Source organism: Vicugna pacos, chromosome 7 (genome assembly GCF_048564905.1).
Source record: "Vicugna pacos chromosome 7, VicPac4, whole genome shotgun sequence".
NCBI classification, from domain to species: Eukaryota; Metazoa; Chordata; class Mammalia; order Artiodactyla; family Camelidae; genus Vicugna; species Vicugna pacos.
The window spans coordinates 74,919,031-74,938,963 of NC_132993.1; the positions used below are offsets into that span (position 1 = coordinate 74,919,031).

Below are 19,933 nucleotides of genomic sequence, written 5' to 3' on the forward strand. Positions count from 1 at the left end.
GGATGGAAAGAAGAAGTGACATGGAGGGCGGATCTCTGCACAGAGCCAGGCACATAACTAACTACAATCACTCAGTGCCACCACTATTTCATTATCATGATAGCATCATCTCATCATCATCAGGTCCTGTCATCCTCAGGAGAATGCAAAGGACCAGTCTTTACAGCAATGTCCCTAGAGTCTAGCACCTCCTTGGGAACACAGCAGTCCCGCAAAAAAATCTGTCCAATTAAGATTATAATTATCTTAACATTGTAATATATTTTCCCCACTTTGGGAGCATAAGCTGAATTTCTGTCACCTTTACAGTGTTACCCACAGCGCCTGCATGGAGGAGGCATCAAGGACTGTTTACTGATGAACTGATTGTCCCTCAACCGTGTGGGTTTGGAGGGAACCTGGGAGTTGGGAAGACGAGCAAAGCCAGTGAAGCACCAGCCTCCTCTGGACAGTGTGTCCTAATTACAAGGAAAGAAGCAGTGAAAATAAACAAGAAGCCCGGGTGCTGGTTCCCCAGACTCTAACCTACAAGGATCCAGCACAGTCACCACCAAGGGACAGGACATAAAAAATAAGCTTTAATTAATTATTTGGCAGAGAAAAAGAAGTAGAGCAGAAGAAAAAGAACCCTGCCTAACTTTAAAATTTATGGTAAGAAATCACAAAATTCTATTTGGTTTAAAAAAAAAAAGTGGAAAAAAACCCCTCAAATTCTCTACCATGGCTTGTTAAAGACTATAGATATTTTAAAAGCATGATGTTCACCAAAGCTCTGAGATAATGAACTCTTGCATGTACTAATAATGTTCTTTATAAAAACGAGGGGAACTTTTTTTAACATAAAAATGGGCAACAGTGTAGAGTTCGTTATTAAAAATAGTATAATTCTTGAGCTTAATAGATTTATTTATTTATTTTCATTTTATTTCTTTTTTGAAGAGGGGTAGGTAATTAGGTATATTTATTTACTTTTTTTTTTTTAATGGAGGTACTGGGGATTGAACCTAGGACCCTGTGCATGGTAAGCATGTGCTCTACCACTGAGCTATGCCCTCTCCCCTAATTCTTGAGCTTAGATTCCACATGTTGTCAATATTTCTCTCTAGGTCATTTTTGACAAGGAAAATGCTCATTTCCTGCTCTGAAGAGTGGGAAGCACTGTTCTGCAGATAAAGGTTAACATCTCCATCCAGCAGCCTTTCAACATATCACATTCAAAACTTTAAGAACTATCACATCACTGGAATTTGACACAACATTGTAAAATGAGTATAAATCAGTAAAAAATGTTAAAAAAAAAAGAACTATCACATGATTTGCAACTATAGGCAAAAATTAGACTAACTGCCTTTCCAGTTCCCTCGTGTTAAATTTGTTGGGTGCACAGTGTGTATCAGTCCCTGTGCTAAGCATTTCATGATCATTAGTCTCATTTGAACCTTACTGTGACTCTCTGAGGCAGCAAGTGTTAGTCCCATTTTACAGAGGCAGAGACTGAAGTTCCAAGAGGTCACATAAAATCACAGAGCTTACAGAGGGTGCAGCTAGGTGTTGAACCCAGGGTTCAAGCCTCTAAAGTCAGGCTGTTTTTTTTTTTTTTTACATTTCAGTCAATTCTTCCTATACAATGGTTATGCTACATATTTTCTGAGTGATGCTTTTCTATTTTCTATTTTTATTTTATTTATTCATTTTTATTCTGGTGGGGGTGGGTAATTAGGTTTTATTTACTTATTTATTTCTTAGTGGAGGTACTGGCGATTGAACCCAAGATGTCGTGCATGCTAAGCAGGCACTCTACCACTGAGCTCTACCCTCCCTAAAGTCAGGCTATTACTATAGAAACATAGTGTTTCCTTTGCGGTCTTTATAGTGATATATTTATTTATCATGAACACAGTATTTTTTAAAAAGTTATTTTATACCTTCCCCAGGAGGCTCAGCTTCCTACTAGAAGAAGAGATGACAGGAGGTAATGGCTCAGGGTAAAGGAAAGGACAACTGAAGCCTCGCACATGATCACTTGGAGTCAGAGTCGGCTCCATGTCAGCAAAACTCATGTCAGCACTGGTGCCAAAGCAAACTGCAAGAACTCACAGTTCATTCTAATGAGGGTAAATAAGCCAGGGACCCACTGTGGCTTGAATGGCAGGAACCATGACAGAAATCAGGTTCTTTGAGGAAAATAACTGATGGAATTACAAACTGTGATATAGTAGAGCATCTGGCAACATCATATTGAGTTTTTTTTTTTTTATGGAGGTACTGGGGATTGAACCCAGGACCTCATGCATGCTAAGCAAGCACTCTACCACTGAGCTATATACCCTCCTCTGCATACTGAGTTTTTTTATTTGGCATTTTGGTTATTTAGTCAACAGGTCCCACAAGTCCTCAGCTCCCTCTCATGCTGATAGGGAGTAACCAAAGAGCTTACTTTGACCAGGTCAGCCTTGGTCTACTTTAAAGTCAGTGCTATGATCTCAGGCAGAACACAAATCCCCACCCAACTGTGCACTCACCTCTGTGTTCTGTAAATCACGGTCAGCAGCGCAATGATCACAGCCGTAATCAAACCATAGTCCAATCCCAGGAACAGGGAGGAAACAAAAGTGGTAAGCCAGATGGTCTAAACAAAAGACACAGAGCTTTATGTAGAACCACATGGACAATGTTCTAAGAGTTACACACACACACATACGTACAGAGTACCTAACCTTGCCTAACTGGATACTGCATATAACAGTAACTTATCTTTCTCATGTTTTTATTAGCAACAACTCATTTGTTGCTATGACATAGTCAGCTGACGATCACGTTTGTTACTTACCAGCTCTATTTTGCTGGTTCTCCAGAAAAAGGGGAGATCTGAGAATTGCATAAACATTCCTTTCAGGTTGACGATCACAATGGCCGACAGCACAGCCTGAAACACAGCACATCCACGCATGCCTCTCCTCCTGTGTCCAAAGACTCCCTCTGCTGGCTCCTCACTGTCCTGCTGCCCTCCCCACGTCCTCTCCCCACTCACTTCCTACGCGGCAGTGATGGTACATCTAGAGCCAAGTACACCTGACTTTTCAGGACCCGGTTAGTTAAAATGGGCCTTGGAAAACCAGGCTTATATCCTAGTAGGAAACCTGCTTGGTGGTCAAGAGGTTCAGAGTTAACTCGGTACTCAAGGAATGATTTCACCTCTGGTTTTCCTACAGTATGACTTTTCTCTGCTCTGTATGGTTCCTGAGCTCTACTAGATTCAGTGCATCAGTAAACAAATGTCTCATGAGTGTAGGTCATCTCAAATTTTTAATGTAAGTATAAAGTCACAGAAGTTCAAAGAGAGAAGGGACCTTGGAGATTAGCCAGTCCAAACCCCTCACTTTGCAGGTAAGGAAACTGAGAACCAGAGATACTGAGATGGCTTTCCCTAGGTCCCAGGTGCTGGCAGATTGTGCAGTAGGATATTGATCTGAGACTTGACCGTTTCTCATACCACTTTGCTGGGGTTACAGTAAAAACCCAGAGACAACCACAAAAATAAACAAAGAAACAGAGCATAATCTCCACCCGCAGTAAAACCTCACACCAAGTCCAAGCTACACACCTGGGGTAATGATTCAAAGAGGAATCCAGTGGCTAATATCACCAGCAGAATCATTAGCGAGGCCAAACAACCTGCAAGCTGGATGAAAGAAGACACATGGAAGGGACGTTCAGGAGAGCTGAACAGGAGGTGGGACACAGGCTGGTCTTAGTCTTTTGATAATCACCGTGGTAAGATACGGCTTTGCATAATTCATCCAAACCATCACATAAATCTGTAACTCCTTCCCACTCCCTGAGGTTTTAGTTCTTCTTAGAGCTTTTAAACAGAAGCTGAAATGCTTAAATACTCTGACTGCAATGCCCTTCCCAGGGGTGGGAGAAAGGAGATGTCTGGTTACTGACCCAAGATCCACAAGGGCCAGAAGAGTTCAGACAAGATTTTGCTGTCCAGTTGGGGAGCCACTAGCCTCATGTGGCTATTTAAATTTTTTTTTAAAAAGTAAAATTAAATAAAATCTAAAATTCAGGTCTTGGTTGCACTAGTCACGTTTCAAATGCCCAAGAGTCACATGTGGCTAGCGGCTGCCATATTGGACAGTGCAAATATTGAACATTTCCATCACTGCAGAAACTGCTACTGGACGGTGCTGGTATCCTGCTGGTACTCACTCTCAGGGTGTCATGACAACATCCTATGTCTGAACTTTGAGGTTTACTGGTAGCAGGGAGTGTTGAGTAATTTTTCGATTTGACTGGAGAATATACCCCTTTCCTGTAGATTCAGTTCTTTGTGATTTTCTTCAACCAATCAAGCCTTTCTCTGATTCATATACAGCTCACTGGAGTGTCGGTCTTCAGGCAGAATAGAATCAAGAGATTAAAGTGTATACCCAAATCACCGGTCCTTAGCAACCAGCTGCATACATACCTGTGTCTTCCCGCCAGTTCCCTCCTGGACAAGGCTTCGAGACAAGGAGCATGAAATTGAAAAAGTCTGGAAGAGTGAGCCAATGGAATTGCACAGTCCCAGGGCAATGAGCTCCTTTTCCATGTGGAAACAAAGCACAAAAGAGACCAGTCATTTTTCAGGAAGACAGACCTGATGGCCCATATAATGTATATTTTCAGTAGCACAGGCTGTCTCTTCATTCTCTTTTCAGATAAAAGAATTTGTGTAGCACAAGATCAAAACAGGAATTACTGCATAATCTAAAGTGGGAGAAAAACACTTTGAATCTTAATTGTGTTGGGGATAAATGCTGCACTCACCACCCAGCCCCCTCTTTCTCAAACACACTCTCTACACAATTTTTTTTTAAAGAAAACTGCAGCAAAAGTGACAAGATATTTTTGTTATTTAAGAGAAAGTTATTGGTGGGTAGAACTACTGGCATCTTTTAGATGCCTAGGCTCTTGCTCATCATTGCCTGGTCCTCTCAGGACCAGTGAGTGAGTCCTCTCGGGACCAGTGAGTGAGTCCTGATCTCAGGGCAACCTCCAGTCTTTCTAGTTGGATCACTGTCTCGAATGAATACGGAGCATTAGTCTCCTCTGAGACATACACAGCATGCTAAAGTAGATGTAACCATGCCACAATGACAGCTTGTCATGTTCAGATTAAATACTTTACCTGCAGCTATCTTATATAAGAAGGTGGCAAAGAATATATTACGGAGTTTGAGCGATGAGTCATTAACTCAAAGTTCAATGAAAAAAGTGAAGGCTTCCTGTGATGTAAAAATGGTTCTGGAAAAACATTCAATTCTCAAGCTGTGAGCTGTACAAATAGGGATGGCACCTAGAAGAGTATGGCAAACTGTAAGCCTTAGATTAGAGATTTCACCTCTCTAGCTGGACCCCTGCTGATGAGGTGAGGTAGGATGCCGCACCTCAGTGCTCAGATCATGTAATGCACATAAACCATGAAAAAACTGAAGTGATGAATAAATACATGCTTCAAATACATCCATCATCAAACTAAATTTTTTTCTACCAAGATAGATCCAGTTCTTTTGCCTTCCACAGTAGAGCATGATCGTACTATGAAATATGTGCAGGAAATTAATGACTTTTACCTGATTGCCGTCAACCTGATAGCCATGTTTATTTGCCAGAGTCTTGGCCATCGAGATGGTCACTGAAAATCCAACGATGGCTATGGCGATGGCATCCACGTACACGAGGTGGAAGAGGCTGGTGTCCGGATTGGCTGGAGGCAGCAGCCTGGAAAGGGAAGCTGACTTTAACCCTGGGCATTGTGACCACTGGAAGAACATGTGCAACTAGACGGGAGCATTTTTGGGAAGCATTATTTGCAAATGAGGTGACCAATGCCTGGATATCTGTTCAGCAAAAAGTAGGTCCCTCCTTGACACACAGAGGTTCCTTCCAGGCCCCAGCCCCAGAGTGCAGGCTTTCTATCCGAGGGGTTATCAGCAGAGATCACATGGCGATTTATTTAGAAAAGGAGTAACCTCACACCTCCGGCAGCCCTGTGGCAGGTGTAAGTAAGACTGAGAGCAGGAAGAAGAGAAGGTCAGAGAAGAGCTCAGATGACACAGGACACTCAGACCAAAGACCGAGGTGAGGAGGGCGCTGGACCAGGGCTATCTCAGTGGAGAATTACTACCCAGTGACATGGGTACTCAGTGCTCTCCCTGCTACCTGATGTAAGGACTCTGCTTCTTCCCTGGATCCCTTAAGTGAGTTTCTGACATGAAAAAGGAGCAGCACCAGATTATACTCCTTGAGTCTCACCTGGGAATCTGGAGGGCCCAAAAGTGCAGCTCCTGGAGCTCCCCATTAGGGAACCTAATTGTTGTGGTGCATTCCTGTAGTTTGGCACCTTTGTCCTAAAAGAACAGAATAGGTATTGCCTAGAATGGTACGGGGGGAGGGGCAACAGAGGTCTTCAAACGCACCTGCTCCAGTTCAAGGCACTGGTCTAAATAATAATAACAACATTAACTGACGCACAATATTATTACTTTTACAATTACAATTGTTTATTAGGTGCTTCCTCTGTGCCCGATCCTGGGCTTATCCATCTCCAACGCACTGTGAGCTCAGGACCACGATAATCCCCCATTTCACAGGTGAGGAAAATGAGGCACTGCGGGGTCAAGCAACTTGCCCAAGGTCAAACAGCTTGTCTACTAAGCACAACAAAAACCATGGAGAACCCGCCTCTCCACACCTATTTCTCACACTGTGTCTTATCCCAGTGACAAAGGGCTGTCTCAGGTTGTGGGGTGTGTGGAAGGGAGGGGAGCAAAGGAAAGGAACCTAACATACATTAAGCTTCGATTGTGTGCAACATGCTTGATAGATGTCATCTCATTTGTCCTCACAACGCTTTTAGACAGGTGCCATTATGATCCCAATGTATATGTGAAAAAGTGGATGATTGCAAGATGTTAAGTACTTTGCTGAAGACGGAGCAGGGACTCAAACCCAGGGGGTCTGACTACTGAGCTTATCATGATTCCCCTGCACTTGGCTGCATAAGCATTGACCAGGGTGGGGCGGGCCTCGCAGCACGTTGGGGCCTGAGGAGTAAGCGTATGAGAACTGAATATGAGAAAAGAGCTGCGATGAGTTAAGAGAAGTAAACCAAGAGACATGATACATTGACATGAACGGGATCTTTAACAGCCCACTGTCACTTTCTGGACACTGTACTGTGCGTGCGTGTGTGTGTGTGTGTGTAGGTAAGTGTGGTACTTTGTTTTGAAACACAACCACCGACAATTCCTTCCACATTAGTGTGTGCTGCTCCCCATCTAAAGGCTGAATCTGGGCCAGCCTTGTGATGTGCCCTAACCGACAGAAGGTGGTGGAAGTGATGTTGTATGAGCCGACAGTGAAGAGTCTGGCTATCCTCCTGGAGCCCAACGTGAGGGAAGATGCCAACCCGCCCGCAGATGCTCCAGCCACTTGGGCTGAGCTGTCAGACAGGTGAGCGAAGCCCTCTTGGCTCCTCTGGCATCAGTCACCCACTCAGACGTCTGCAGCTGCCAGAGACCTCAAGAGAGACAAACGCTCAGCTGAGCCCCACCTACACTGCTGAACCCTGCGCAATCAGGATGTTGTTTTAAGTCGCTGTTACTCGGCAGTCAGACCTACCGCTCGCTCACTGAATTAGCACGGCTGTAGGCAGATGGGCAGTTAGGTAGGCAATATTGGTTGCCTGCTTGGTTTTGGATAAAGTTCCAGAAAGATAAAGTTTCTGGGAAGCCAAGTTTCAAAGAGGTAAAATGTTCCTATTTTTAAAAAAAGTTTAGCTCTCACAATAGAGGGAAAGCAACCTCTTGGGTATAATGCAATAGGAAAAGGAAAAGGAAGGTGTTAGGTCGGAATTATGGTGGTGTGTGGATATTTAAAAGGAGAAATCTAAGTGTGAGAATTCACACTTAAATTATTTGTGATTAGTTACTGAATAGGGTTATCTATTGGATCCAAAGACTCATGTTTATGCCATGACTAAGGTTAGCGACCCAGGGGTGAGGCAACGGAAAGAGCACGTGACCGGGTATCAGAAGACTGAGTTCCGGGTCCCGGCTGGGACTCACCAAACCTCACTCAGGTCTCTCAAATGTCACCTTCTCTGATACCCTACCTCAAACAGCAAGCCAGCCTCTCCTGTCTCTCAGCTGGCTTCCCTTGTCTTCATAGCACAACTCACTACTGATTTATTGTCTGTCTCTCCTAGTAGAATACAAGCTTCAGGAGAGCAAAGACTCTTTTGCTTGCCTGTTTGTTTTTGTTTTTAACTGCTGTGTCTCTGGCACATAACAGGCACTCAATAAACATATGCTAAATAAATGAGATTAAATGAATCCATCTTCTTGCCTGTTAAATGAAGATAACATAGTCATCAACTGTGTTATTGTGAGGAATGAACTGACACGGTGGGTATAAAAGTAGTTTAAAAATTACAGGTCCAAACAGAAAAGCCAGGTTATTGCTGTGCGACACCTGTACACTGAATCCCAAGTACCATGTTTATGAAAGCAATTCATCATTCTGAAGTCAAGTGCTGGCTTCCTCTTTCAACATTCACTCCCTGTGTTGAACTCTGGCTTAAAGAGCAACTCCTGCTCCCTGTGCCTCCCTGGAGATTCATGTATGTTTCCAGAGGCAAGGCCTGATGGAATATGCCAGGTCCTGTCAACGTCCAACATCTGGGCAAATGTCCGACTCTGCTCTTTTGGAAACAGAGAAGAGGGTGGCGAGAAAGAGACAGTACCAGAGACAGAAAGACAGAGGCACATAGAGAGATACAGAGACAGCCAGAGAGTGTCAGAGAGGAATGGAGAACAGGAGAGGCTCATAGTCACTCTTGCTCCTTCAAATATAAAAATAGTGGACATTTTTAAAAAGTAGAATTAGATAAGAGAAAAACAGATGAAGCAAAGAAGTAATACGTGATTCGAAGCTAGAAAACCCATTGAAATGAGCCACAGAACTTTACATTAACAGGTCTCAACAAGCATGGTGCATGCCAGGTGCCACACTGGTTGCTTTACACGCATCACCTCCGGCAGCTCTCCCAACTGCCCTTGAGAGAGGCATTCACTGTCATGCTTCCCTGGCAGGGGAGGAAATTGAGGCTTGGGGAGGATAAATGACTTGCCCAACATCACAAAGCTAGTAAGTGGCAGGTTACATTTAGGTTTTTTTGCTCTTAATTCCTATGCCACCCAAGAAGAGATCTAAAATACCAACAAATGCTAAACAACAGGAAACAAAATGAAAAACCACATGCCAGTTGGTGGGACTGTAACATGGTGCAACCACTATGGAAGACAGCATGAACGTTCCCCAAAAAGTTAAAATAGAACTATCATATGATCCAGCAACCCCACTTCTATGTATATATCCCAAAGTACTTAAAGCAGGGTCTTGAAGAGATGTTTGCCCATCCGTGCTCACAGCAGCATTATTCACAATAGCTAGGAGGGGAAAGCAACCCAGATGTCCACTGACAGATGAATGGATAAACAAAACGTGGTACACACACACAGTGCAATTTTATTCCATTTTAAAGAGGAAGGAAATCCTGCCACACGCTACAACATGCATGCACCTTGAAGACATTATGCTAAATGAAACAAGCCTGTCCATAAAAACCTCAGTAGTGTCTGATTCCACTTACATGAGGCACTAGAGTAGTCAAGTTCATAGAGACAGAAAGTTGGGACTGGCAGGAGGGAGAATGGAGAGTTACTGTCTAACGATGTAGAATTTTAGATTTGCAAAATGAAAAAGTTCTGGAGATCAGTTTTACAACAGTGTAAATATACTTAACACTACAGAACCATACACATAAAAACGATTAAAATAGGAGATTTTAAGTATTTTTTACCACAATAACCCCCATCCCCACACACACGTTAAAGAAAACCCCCAAAAAACCCACCTCCACCCTCCAATTCCTCAGCTATTTGATACATAGGAGAAAAAAGATTTTTTTATTGCAACAATACTAAAGCAGTAGTTAGAAATTATAGATCCATTGATTATTCAAGTCACACTGTTACTTCAAACTGTTTTCCTACCCCAGAGGAAGTGTCCCAACAACATCCACATTGTATGATTCTTTCAAGTTAAACCCAGCTGAAATGCCAGTTCCCATGACCACCTGAAACAGACACAAATCCAAATGGACCTTAAGAGATGAACATTTAAATGCCACAAAAATTAGGTTCAAGGAACTTTTTAGCCAAGCCAAATCTATTTTCACTTTTTCAGTTTTAAAAAGAATTATAGTTAGTTAGCTTCCATCAATTCTAGATTCTCCTAATGACTCTTCCCACAAAATTTAAATGGACCCTAGTTTCCTTGTGGCCTGAAGTTCTTTGCTCTCTACTTTGTTCTGTTCCATCCTGAGGCATCTGGCTAGCTGGCTGCAAATAAAAAGAGCCCATTAAACCTTTGGGGAGTTGGCTTTGCCTGTGGGTAGGTGAAAGGAGGCTCTGGCCAAGATGGCATGAAATCAGGACACTGAAACGTGTATTTTGAGGGCAGGACAATGACAGCATCACATTATAAAATGTCTGTTTGGATCTACATCTTCCTATATCTACATTTGGATCTGACTCTGTCTCCAGGACAGCAGCACCAGGGAGGTTCGAGGTGTCCACCAGCACCCCACAGCTGTCTTCTCCCACTTCTCCCCCCAGGGTCAGGGTCAGAGTGAAATCTGCCTGTCACAGAGCATCCTTGTACAGAAGGCTGGCTGGCTTGTTGGGGCATAGATCTAGTCTGTGTGTAAAGTGCAATCCTTAGTGAGCTACAAGAAGAGAAAAATAACAGAAGGAAAGACAGCAACTTTCTTCATCCCAGAGAACTATTGCTTGTAGAACTTTCTGAGGGGGTTATCCAAGACAGAAGGCATGGGGGGGCTAGCCAAGGAGGGGAGCCAGTCCCCCCAGAGGGGGCTGCAGCAGGGACCCAACAAGGACCCAGACAGCAGCCCCAGAGACCAAGGGTGTGGCTGCTTCTGGCCCTTTTGATGAAATGCCCCTTCTTTGTTGGCTGTAATATTTGTCACCCTTAATTGCATTTGCTGTGTATCCCAAACTAGGGGAATGCCCAGAATATTCAAATCCATAGGACAGATAAGGCTCAAGTTCCTGGAGCATCAACTTCATGTAATGGTACCTCATTCAAACCACAGCTTTCCTATCAACACAGACAGACGCATTATGAAACAATTTTATGGTAAGAAATTTTACGTTTAAAGAGAGTCATGAAGATTCTGTTTCAAGTTTTCTAGTATGGCTTCTCTCTCCCTTGCTCTGAGGAGCACACAGATAAGAAGTTACAATGACAAAATTCTGGAGAACCACTGCCTTGGAAAGCATGAAGGAAAATTCAAAGGGAATCCGGAAAATGCACAGAACTAGGAACCCAAACCAGCAAAGGTGATTTTCATCATTTACTTCATGATTAGGGCTTGCCTTTTTCCTTTGCCATGCATAGGAGCTGAGAACATTCTGCTGTTCTCCAAAAGGAAAGAGGAACGCTGTGTACAGCCCCGGTGAGAGAAGAGGTTTTGAAACTGAGAGTCCTGTTGGGTGTCGACAAGGCGAAAGCAAGACTGGCTTCCTGGAGAGCTAAACCAGCCAGTGGTTTTTGTGGCTGGAACTTTTGGCTAAATTTGCATCAGACATCTATACCTTTATTTCTTCTTTTGTGGCTCCCAAACTCTAGACCAAAGTGCCCCAGGGTGCCAAGGAGAGCTCCCAGGTCACTGTGGGACAGGACTTTCAAGGGAAACAGGGTGATACCTGTCAGACACCATGCCAACTTCTAATCTGAGGTAGTTCAGTTTCGACATCAGCTTCTACCACATTCCTTCTGATCACAACACATCTTTGCAAAGCCAGGTGTTCAGTGGCTGCTGAACCATGCAGGTAGCATGCAAAAATCCAAGTGAGCAGGAAATGAGGGTAGTGGTGCCCATCTGACTCCAAGCTTCGAGGGGCTGTGAAGTGCCCACCAGCCACACACATTTGCTAATAAATTTGTGTGGGTATTTAAGAATGTAATACAGTATATTTTATTTCAACTTATGTGTCTTTTTTTTTACAAACAGTTCTTAAGTTGTTAGACATAAATATGTATTAAGTTGTTTGGAGCTAACTATGTAACAAATGGAACTACTAGTTACCTATTTCTTTGGGGCTTCAGAGGGCCAGGAACCAAGAAAGTTTGGAAATGTTTGTCTTTTGCTCTTTTCAAAATGGAAACAGTTTACTTTTTCCAGTTTATTAAAGTTACAGTCTCATTATAAAGCAATTAGAAAATAAAAACTTCAAGAAAAATCTCCACCATTTCACTCAGAGATAATTTACATTCACATTTTTATAGAGTCTTCACCTAGATTTTAAATCATCCATGTCTATGCTTGAATGCTTGTCTTTTTTGTCAGTGTATTTGTGAAAGCTCCTCTTGACAAACCTTCTAAACTTCTCTCGGCAGAACTGAGAAAAATGGTCTACCTTCCCCGTCCCCTGCCCACTTCTAAACCCGTCACAGGAATAGCCAGGAGTATGTGGCCAAAGTTGACTTACCGCAAAGAACTCTAAAGGAATGGGTGCTGGCAATTTCTCTTTAAATCTCTCATTAAACTCCTTGCCACCCAACAGCAAACCAAAAACCATCAGCCCAACGCCTAGGGAACACACGTTGAGTTTTTTAACATTCTGCAACACAGCAACTGTACTCTGTAACACAGTGAACACTAGATGTTACATCAAGCAATAGCCCCCGAACAGACAGAGACAGTCTAGGGCACTAATTCACACCAGCCACCCCATTACTGAGCATTTCCAGATAAAAGTTCTCAGGCTGAAATCGCTCTCTTTGCAGCTTTCACCAATTAGGAGTCGTTTTTACCCAGTCATACAGCTTTGTTTGTAGTTGTAATTCTTACCCAACAATCTGATACTACAGTGTTCTCTGCTATGTGAATGCCTCAGTGTGGTATTGTAAAATTCAGAAAAGTAACCCTGAAACTGAGTCCTAAGCCTTAGGAAAGAATGAGGAACTGTTATCAGCAAAATAATCCACAGGTAAATACATAGAAAAGCTTTTAAGAGCTAAAAGAGAGAGAAATCACTGTTAGCAGATGAAAGGAATCAGGTGAACTTTGAAGGCAAGAGAATGGCTGATGCCTGGAAAGAAGCCCAGGGGAGTTTTAGGGAAGAAAGCCATTTAATTTCCTTGTAGTGCTGCAGCCACGGCACCCCAAGTGCAGTCGGTACTCATCCAGACCCTGGGAAGGTAGGTTACCACCGAGCCCAGACTGCACGCTTTCTCACCAACGCCTAGAGCACACTCAGCTGTGCTTGTCTGTTTCCTTTGTGACAAGGCGCTGAGAGCAATCTCAAGAGTTAAGAAGCATGTTACCAGCTATTACTGGAAACTTAGAATTTAGCTGAGGGAATATTCCCACAGTTGGACTCCATTCTAATCAATGAAGGACTCAATTTAGCTGTCACTTCCCCAAAGTGACATTCCTAGGCCCCTAAAGGTCTCCCTATTCAACTTTCACAGGAGCCTGACTTTCCCTTCTTAGCACTTAACACAATTTGTAGTTAATTACATAGTTACGTGATTAGGGGTTTACTCTTTGTCTTCCCACTGGATTGTAAACCCAAGAGGGCAGGGGCCGTATCTGCTCACTCAGTGCTCTGCTGAACAGTGTCTGGCTCATCAACACCTACAAAGACCTATCATTCCAAGAACAGCTTTAGCAGCACCTCAGAAGTTCCGCCACGCAGCACTTCCACTGCCGTTGGTTCTAATTATTTCATGATTTCTTCCTTATCCATTTAGAAATGTGTTTTTGGCTTCCACTTTAATGGGGGTTTTAAAGCTATATTTGGTTACTAATTGCAAATTATATTGCATGGTATGAAAACTGAATTTTTAGAATTTGTGCTCAGTTTTATACGACCAGTTTCAACATGATTATTACCATTGTTTCCTGTGTGCTTGTAAATAATTTAGATTTTCACTGAGTTGGGTGGAAGGGTCGATGTCTATTTTATTAAACTAGCTGTGTTAGTTAAATCCTTCACAGACTTGTTTTTTTGCCTGCTTGAGTAAGCAGTTTTTGACAGAGATGTTATCCTGTAATTCCTTCAAATTATTTGTTCGTTCCCAAAAAGAACCTAATTTGGCCTTAAGAAAAAGCTGTGTCTTCAACTAATTCAGGTGAAGGTGTAATTACCAAATAAAGACCTAACAAAAAAATTCCTTGTGAGGTAGACAGTAGCACATATGAATGAAATGAGACTAATTTAATTCCCTTTGTAGCGCTCTTCTCCGAAAAGGCGTAGAATGACTAAATCTTCTCCATTTTATTGAAATTCTTGAAAATAAGCAAAGTGAGCCTCGAAGGTAAAAGAGATACAGGAGAGAAGGGGAAAACAAAAAAGGGAAAACCAGTACCAGCAAGTCGGGAAGTTGCTTACTTACATACACCACCGAAAAGATCCCACTGTACCGCTTTGTTTTAACTCCAAACAGGTATTTCAGCATGGAGGTGAAGACGTGCACAGCTGCGGCGGTGGTGAACCCACGGACCAGTGGCTCGGTGAGATATATGGCCACAAATCCAAACCTACAGACACCTAGGCAAAACTATTTTTTTTAATGACAAAGAAACAAATAAATCACATGGCAGACTGGGATGTTAAAGCCAACAGGAAACATACAAAAGTTCTTTCTGGGCCACTTTCTAGCACTGCAAACTTGTACCCGCAGCAGGTAAGTAGCTAACAAATCAATCACTGGTTATGCAGAAAACTGGGAGGTCTGGAGTGGCCCAGAGCTCCGCAGAGCACTGGGCAAACCTGTACCCTCCCCGTCCCTTGGAGTAGGCGCTCGCTTCCTGTTCATTCCAAGCAGATAAGAAATGCCCTCTTCCCATTACTAACCAGTCTTGCTCCAAGCTTGTCTTGCTCTTGGAATCTCTAAAGCACCCCAGTGAAGCCTGCTAGTTCCTAATCACTACGAACTTAAGTAAGCATTGTGTGGGACCAGCATTCCCCAGTGCTAGGAACCCTGGGCTCTGGATTTTTGCTGACTGACCCTGCCCACCATGGAGACGAGCCAAGAGTGCTCCATAGATATTTATCAAATTAACAGATGAAAGCCATTTCCACATTCATGAGTCTCACCTGAATGATTCCCGAAAGTAAGGTCACAGACATGGCGACTTTCACTCTCAAGGCATCTCTTGCCTCCGTACCATTGGTTGCATTTACTCCTCCCGGAATGACTATATCATCTGGTACTAATCGAACAGCCACGCCTCCTATCATCAGGCTAATAACAGCAAATGGACCTGGAATGATGAAGCATCCATCAAGGAAATCACTTTCACCCTATCTGTTGCCAGTTCGCTAGGGGACACTGGTGAGGTCAATAAATCATCATGGACATAAAATTGCACTGGGACAGTATCGTCCATCTCACATACTCTTCTAGAATCCTGACATTTCCCCATGAAGAGGTGGTCTAATTTCTCTTTCCATTAATCTGGCTCGACTTGTGACATGCTAGTAACCAAAAGAATGCAGCAGAAGTGACACTGCGTGATGTCTACGGCCAGGTAACGAGGGGGGCCAGGTAACAAGGGGATGTGGATTCTGCCCCAGAGCTGCACCACTTGCTTGTGCTGCAGCCCTATGTGTGCAAAAGCCCCAACTAGGACCACGTGGAGTGAAGGTGAGTGTAGGAGGTAAGAAGAGAGGGTTGGGAGAGGGATGCGGGAAAGGGAGAGAGTTCAGTCTTCCTGTAGCTGCTCTAGCTTAGCTCCATCTGGCTCTCAACTGCTTGAAAAACGCTGAGTCTGAGTCGCAACGGCCAAGATGAGCCCTTCGTGATTATGAAACCCATATAAATCTGATCCTAAGTACAGTAAAGAGAACCACGTACAACTCAGTGCCTAAAATAAGATGAAAATGCAATGACATGCACAGTAATTAGGAACTTGCACTACCACTAATAAAATAAAGAAGAAGAAAAACCAGATGCAAGCAAATCGTATTATGAACAGAAGCACCTATTTCACAGATTTCAACAATTGCTCTTTTTACACCAGAAAACTGTCTTTCTTCATTATGCCCAGATTATAAGGAAGCTATTAGTTGTAGAAACCTTTGAGGGGGGAGTGGTTTTAAGTACTTACTGGGTATGCAGTAACAAAAGCTGTTACTAGCGGATGTCCTAGTAACAAACATGCTATTTCTTTGACACATTGCTAAGCTTGGAAATTCAATAGGAAAGGCACTAAAATACTATCAGGTTTACCTATGGATATGTGTCTGGAGGTCCCAAGAAAACAATACATGATAACAGGGTAGAACGAAGAGTACAGGCCAAACACCGGGGGCACAGCCGCCAACGTTGCAAAGGCTAACCCTGCGGGATTAAAAACCACACAGAAATGGGGAGATCATTAGAAAACAGAAGGTTATATGTTTTTTTCTTTTGGCTTTTTATAGATGATGAACAAGTGAAAACCATGTTAACTTAAGCAGATTTATCTTAACGTGCCCACACTTCCATCCCAATCCTATGTGGAATCCGACATCTGTGCTTAGGGGGTCGAGGCCCTGTCCTGTCCTCTTCGCCAGGGGTGGACTTTTTTTTTTTTTCTGTTTTACTCTTTCCCAATTTATATCGAGGAACAAATTCTTACTTGACTGGGGCAGTTGTAACCTGGTGTGGGTGTCCAAATGCTGGCTGCTTCTTCAATGGGGTATTTTCCGGGTTCTTCGGAGACCTCTTTTCAATGAGGAGCTCCCACAGGAACTCCCTGGCCAATGTGATGTCCCCTCCCCATGACCTCGACCCCTTCCAGGTTCCAGTTCTTACACCTGCTCCAGGTTCGTTGTGCTGCGGCTGCTCATCCCATAGGCAGTCTTCTTGGGCAAGTACCTTTGCAATGAGCCAAGCCTGGTTACCTCCAGGGTGCCCAGTTACTCAATGCTTTACCCCCAAAATTGTGGAAGTGTAGGCCACACCCCCGGAGGGCTCCCTTTATTCTGCTGTCATAGGCAGTTCACACCTTTTTACCATAGATTTATTTTCCTTGCAGTCCTTCCTTCCCGACTTTTGGTGGAGGGGAAATGCATACTTTTTTCACCTCCTCTAGAAAATTCTCATTCCAAATCTAGTATCAATTTCCTCATCCCCTCATATGTCCTGTTGAAGTGATGTGCTAAAGAGAGAGCATGCGTGTCTTTCATCCACGCTTTTGCATAGATGGGCTGGCATCCCTCTTCAGAACATGCAGGCAATAAACATCCTTTGTTCTCACCTTTGGGGTTTCAGCCAAGTATTTTGGACTAATAGAAAATTCATGAAATGCACTTTCATCTTGTGGATAAGGACATTTTAGCAAAAGAAGAGTTGGGAAAGCATTTACTTATTTAATATGTAATAATACAGTCACTTTAATGTTGTTTTTTTAAAAAAACAAATTTTATTTCTAGCAAAGAAATGCATGGCCACAGATGAAAAAGCCAAGCAGTACTAGGGGGGCTGGGAGGAAAAGCCAGCACTCTCCTTCCTTACTTCTAGGTTCCACTCCCCAGACACTCACTTTCAACTCTTTTAGCTGTTTTGTTTGTTTGTTGTTAACCATTTATCTCTAGTATTTAAAGTCAGCAGTTCTCAACTGAGAGAATTCTGCCCACCATCGGGGGACATTTGGCAATGCCTGAAGGCATTCTGCAGGATCCTGATGGGGGGGGGGCCGGGGGCTGCAACTGCACCTAGGGGATAGAAACTGCAGGTGCTGCTGACCATCCCACCATGCACAGCCCAGCCCCATCACAGTGTACACGGTGCAGGTTGAGAAATCCATTCTAAGTAATATGTTTACATTATTATTTCTTAGTTTATCAGTTTTAGACATAAACTATTGACTTTCTATGTCTATTTTTTCCAGCTTCCCCTTGCTTATGATTTCATAACTATGTGATTTTTTTTTTCTTTTTAGAAAGTTTTGGGATCTTCTCTACATTTCCAGGGTTCTGATGTTTTACAAAGGTGTGTCTTGTTTTAAGCTCTCATTTATTCTGCTGGGTACTTGGTGGTTGCTTTCAGTCTGAAAACGCACGTATTTCAATTCTGAGACTATTCTTTGATACTGTCTTCCTCTGTTTACCTTCTTCTTTCTGGAACTCTCAAGAGATGTATGATGGAACACCAGAATTGATCCTCTGTGTTCTTACCTCTGGTCTCCTATTGTCCATTTGATTATCTTTTTCTTCTACCTCAGGAAATTTCCTCAATTTTCCAAATCTGTGACTGAATATTTTACCCCAGTGATCATACTTTAATCTCTGTGAGCTCCTTTGGTTTTCTGAATGCTCTTTTAAAAACTGCATCCTATTCTTGTTTCATGGACTCATTATGTTTTCATATCTTGTTGAGGATACTGTAGTACAAACATTTTTTATTTTGCCCTCTCCATGATTTATGTTCTCAGTGAGTTCCTTCTTCCTGTTTGGTGTGTTTTCTCTCTCTCGAAGCTTCATGCCCATCAGCCCACTTTGTTTACTGATTTTTTACTTTGTTGACTGATGGCCCTTATTGTAGGGCCACTGGGTGACCAGCAGAGCATTTTCGTTGGAGACTCCCAGTTGTCCGTAGCTCTTTTCTCTGGGGGCAGTTCACTGTTTGGGCTATAAGTTCTTGAAGGTTCTTTGGAGCTAACAGGGCAAACAAGAGCTTCGGTCAGCTCACAGTTCAATGTGGAGACATCTCCTTAATCCTCCTGACATCTCTCAGCATTTTCACCCTATCGTCCACTGACTGTGTGGTGTGGGGACCTGACTGTCTATGTGCTGCTTTCCACAAAGACTTTCAACCGAATCCCTTGCTTCTAAGCCCTCGGCCTGACTCTTACATGTGACAATATTTAGAGCCTCTAATTTCCCAGTGTTTGCAAGGCAGGAACCTAAATATCAGCTTCCTCCACTCTGATAATTTAATTATCATTTGTCCATCATTTGCCATGTTTTTTTCTCTCCTGCTCCATGGTGCCTCCTCTCCCATATTCTATGTCCTTGCTAGTTTATACCATCTCCCTCTCCTTTAGCATCATTTTAAAAGAATTTTAAATGAATTAGAGATAGAAGCATATATTCAATCTTCCATGCTTAACAAAGCCTTTTTTCCAATTTAAACAGTTTATCAGCCACACAAAACTCGCTATCACTTAGATCTCTATCTTGGCTATATTTTGTTTTTCACATCTACCTATCTTCGTTGACTAGCGATGGGCAGAAAAATACCTTTTTCATACAGATTTGATGGTGGGATAACCTATACCTCTTAGCAGTGTGGGCTGTTCCCTGTTTTGAAATGATGTCTTCCTTTCTATAATACCACTTGATCCTGGTTCTCCCTCCCCTTCCAGATGCTCTTTTCAGTGTCTTACACCGATTCCTCCTTCACTATTTGGCCTTTGATACTGGACAAAGCTTGATCTTGGCTTCCTTTTCTTTTCCTTCCGTGCTCTCCCCTTAGATGGTATGGTCTACTGCCATGGTTGACACATTATCCTTATGGCAAAGATTCCCAAGTTGATATCTCTAGCCCACACCATTCTTTTGAGCCCACCCTATATTAAATATAAACATGAAATGTCCATTTGTCTATCTCACAAGCATCACCATCTTCAAACTTACCCTTCAGTTCTATCCTTCCTTCAGTCTTTGTCACGTCTGCAAGTGGCACCTCCATCTCTCAGGTGAACCAGAAACCTGAGAGTCACCTTCATCATCCATCCCTCTTTCTCACTATCCCCACATCCAACTCAAAGCTCAGAAACCTTAAAGAAATTCTTGGCAAG

The 19,933-nt window shown here is 43.0% G+C and overlaps 1 protein-coding gene across 3 annotated transcripts in view; it reads right to left on the minus strand.

Moving 5' to 3' along the window:
- SLC26A5 (solute carrier family 26 member 5) overlaps nt 1-19,933 on the minus strand; it is a 52,386-nt gene that overhangs the window by 12,317 nt on the left and 20,136 nt on the right. For 2 of the 3 annotated variants that reach the window (XM_072965175.1, XM_072965176.1), the window contains 10 exons: nt 16,378-16,488; nt 15,243-15,409; nt 14,539-14,703; nt 12,627-12,779; nt 10,107-10,189; nt 5,622-5,769; nt 4,475-4,588; nt 3,605-3,682; nt 2,831-2,926; nt 2,523-2,629 (listed from right to left, as the gene is read on the minus strand). In XM_072965175.1, coding sequence (XP_072821276.1) covers nt 2,523-2,629; nt 2,831-2,926; nt 3,605-3,682; nt 4,475-4,588; nt 5,622-5,769; nt 10,107-10,189; nt 12,627-12,779; nt 14,539-14,703; nt 15,243-15,409; nt 16,378-16,488 — 1,222 coding nt within the window. Of the gene's footprint in view, nt 1-2,522; nt 2,630-2,830; nt 2,927-3,604; nt 3,683-4,474; nt 4,589-5,621; nt 5,770-10,106; nt 10,190-12,626; nt 12,780-14,538; nt 14,704-15,242; nt 15,410-16,377; nt 16,489-19,933 lie in introns of those variants that run through there. The other variant, XM_072965177.1, reaches the window with a different exon arrangement.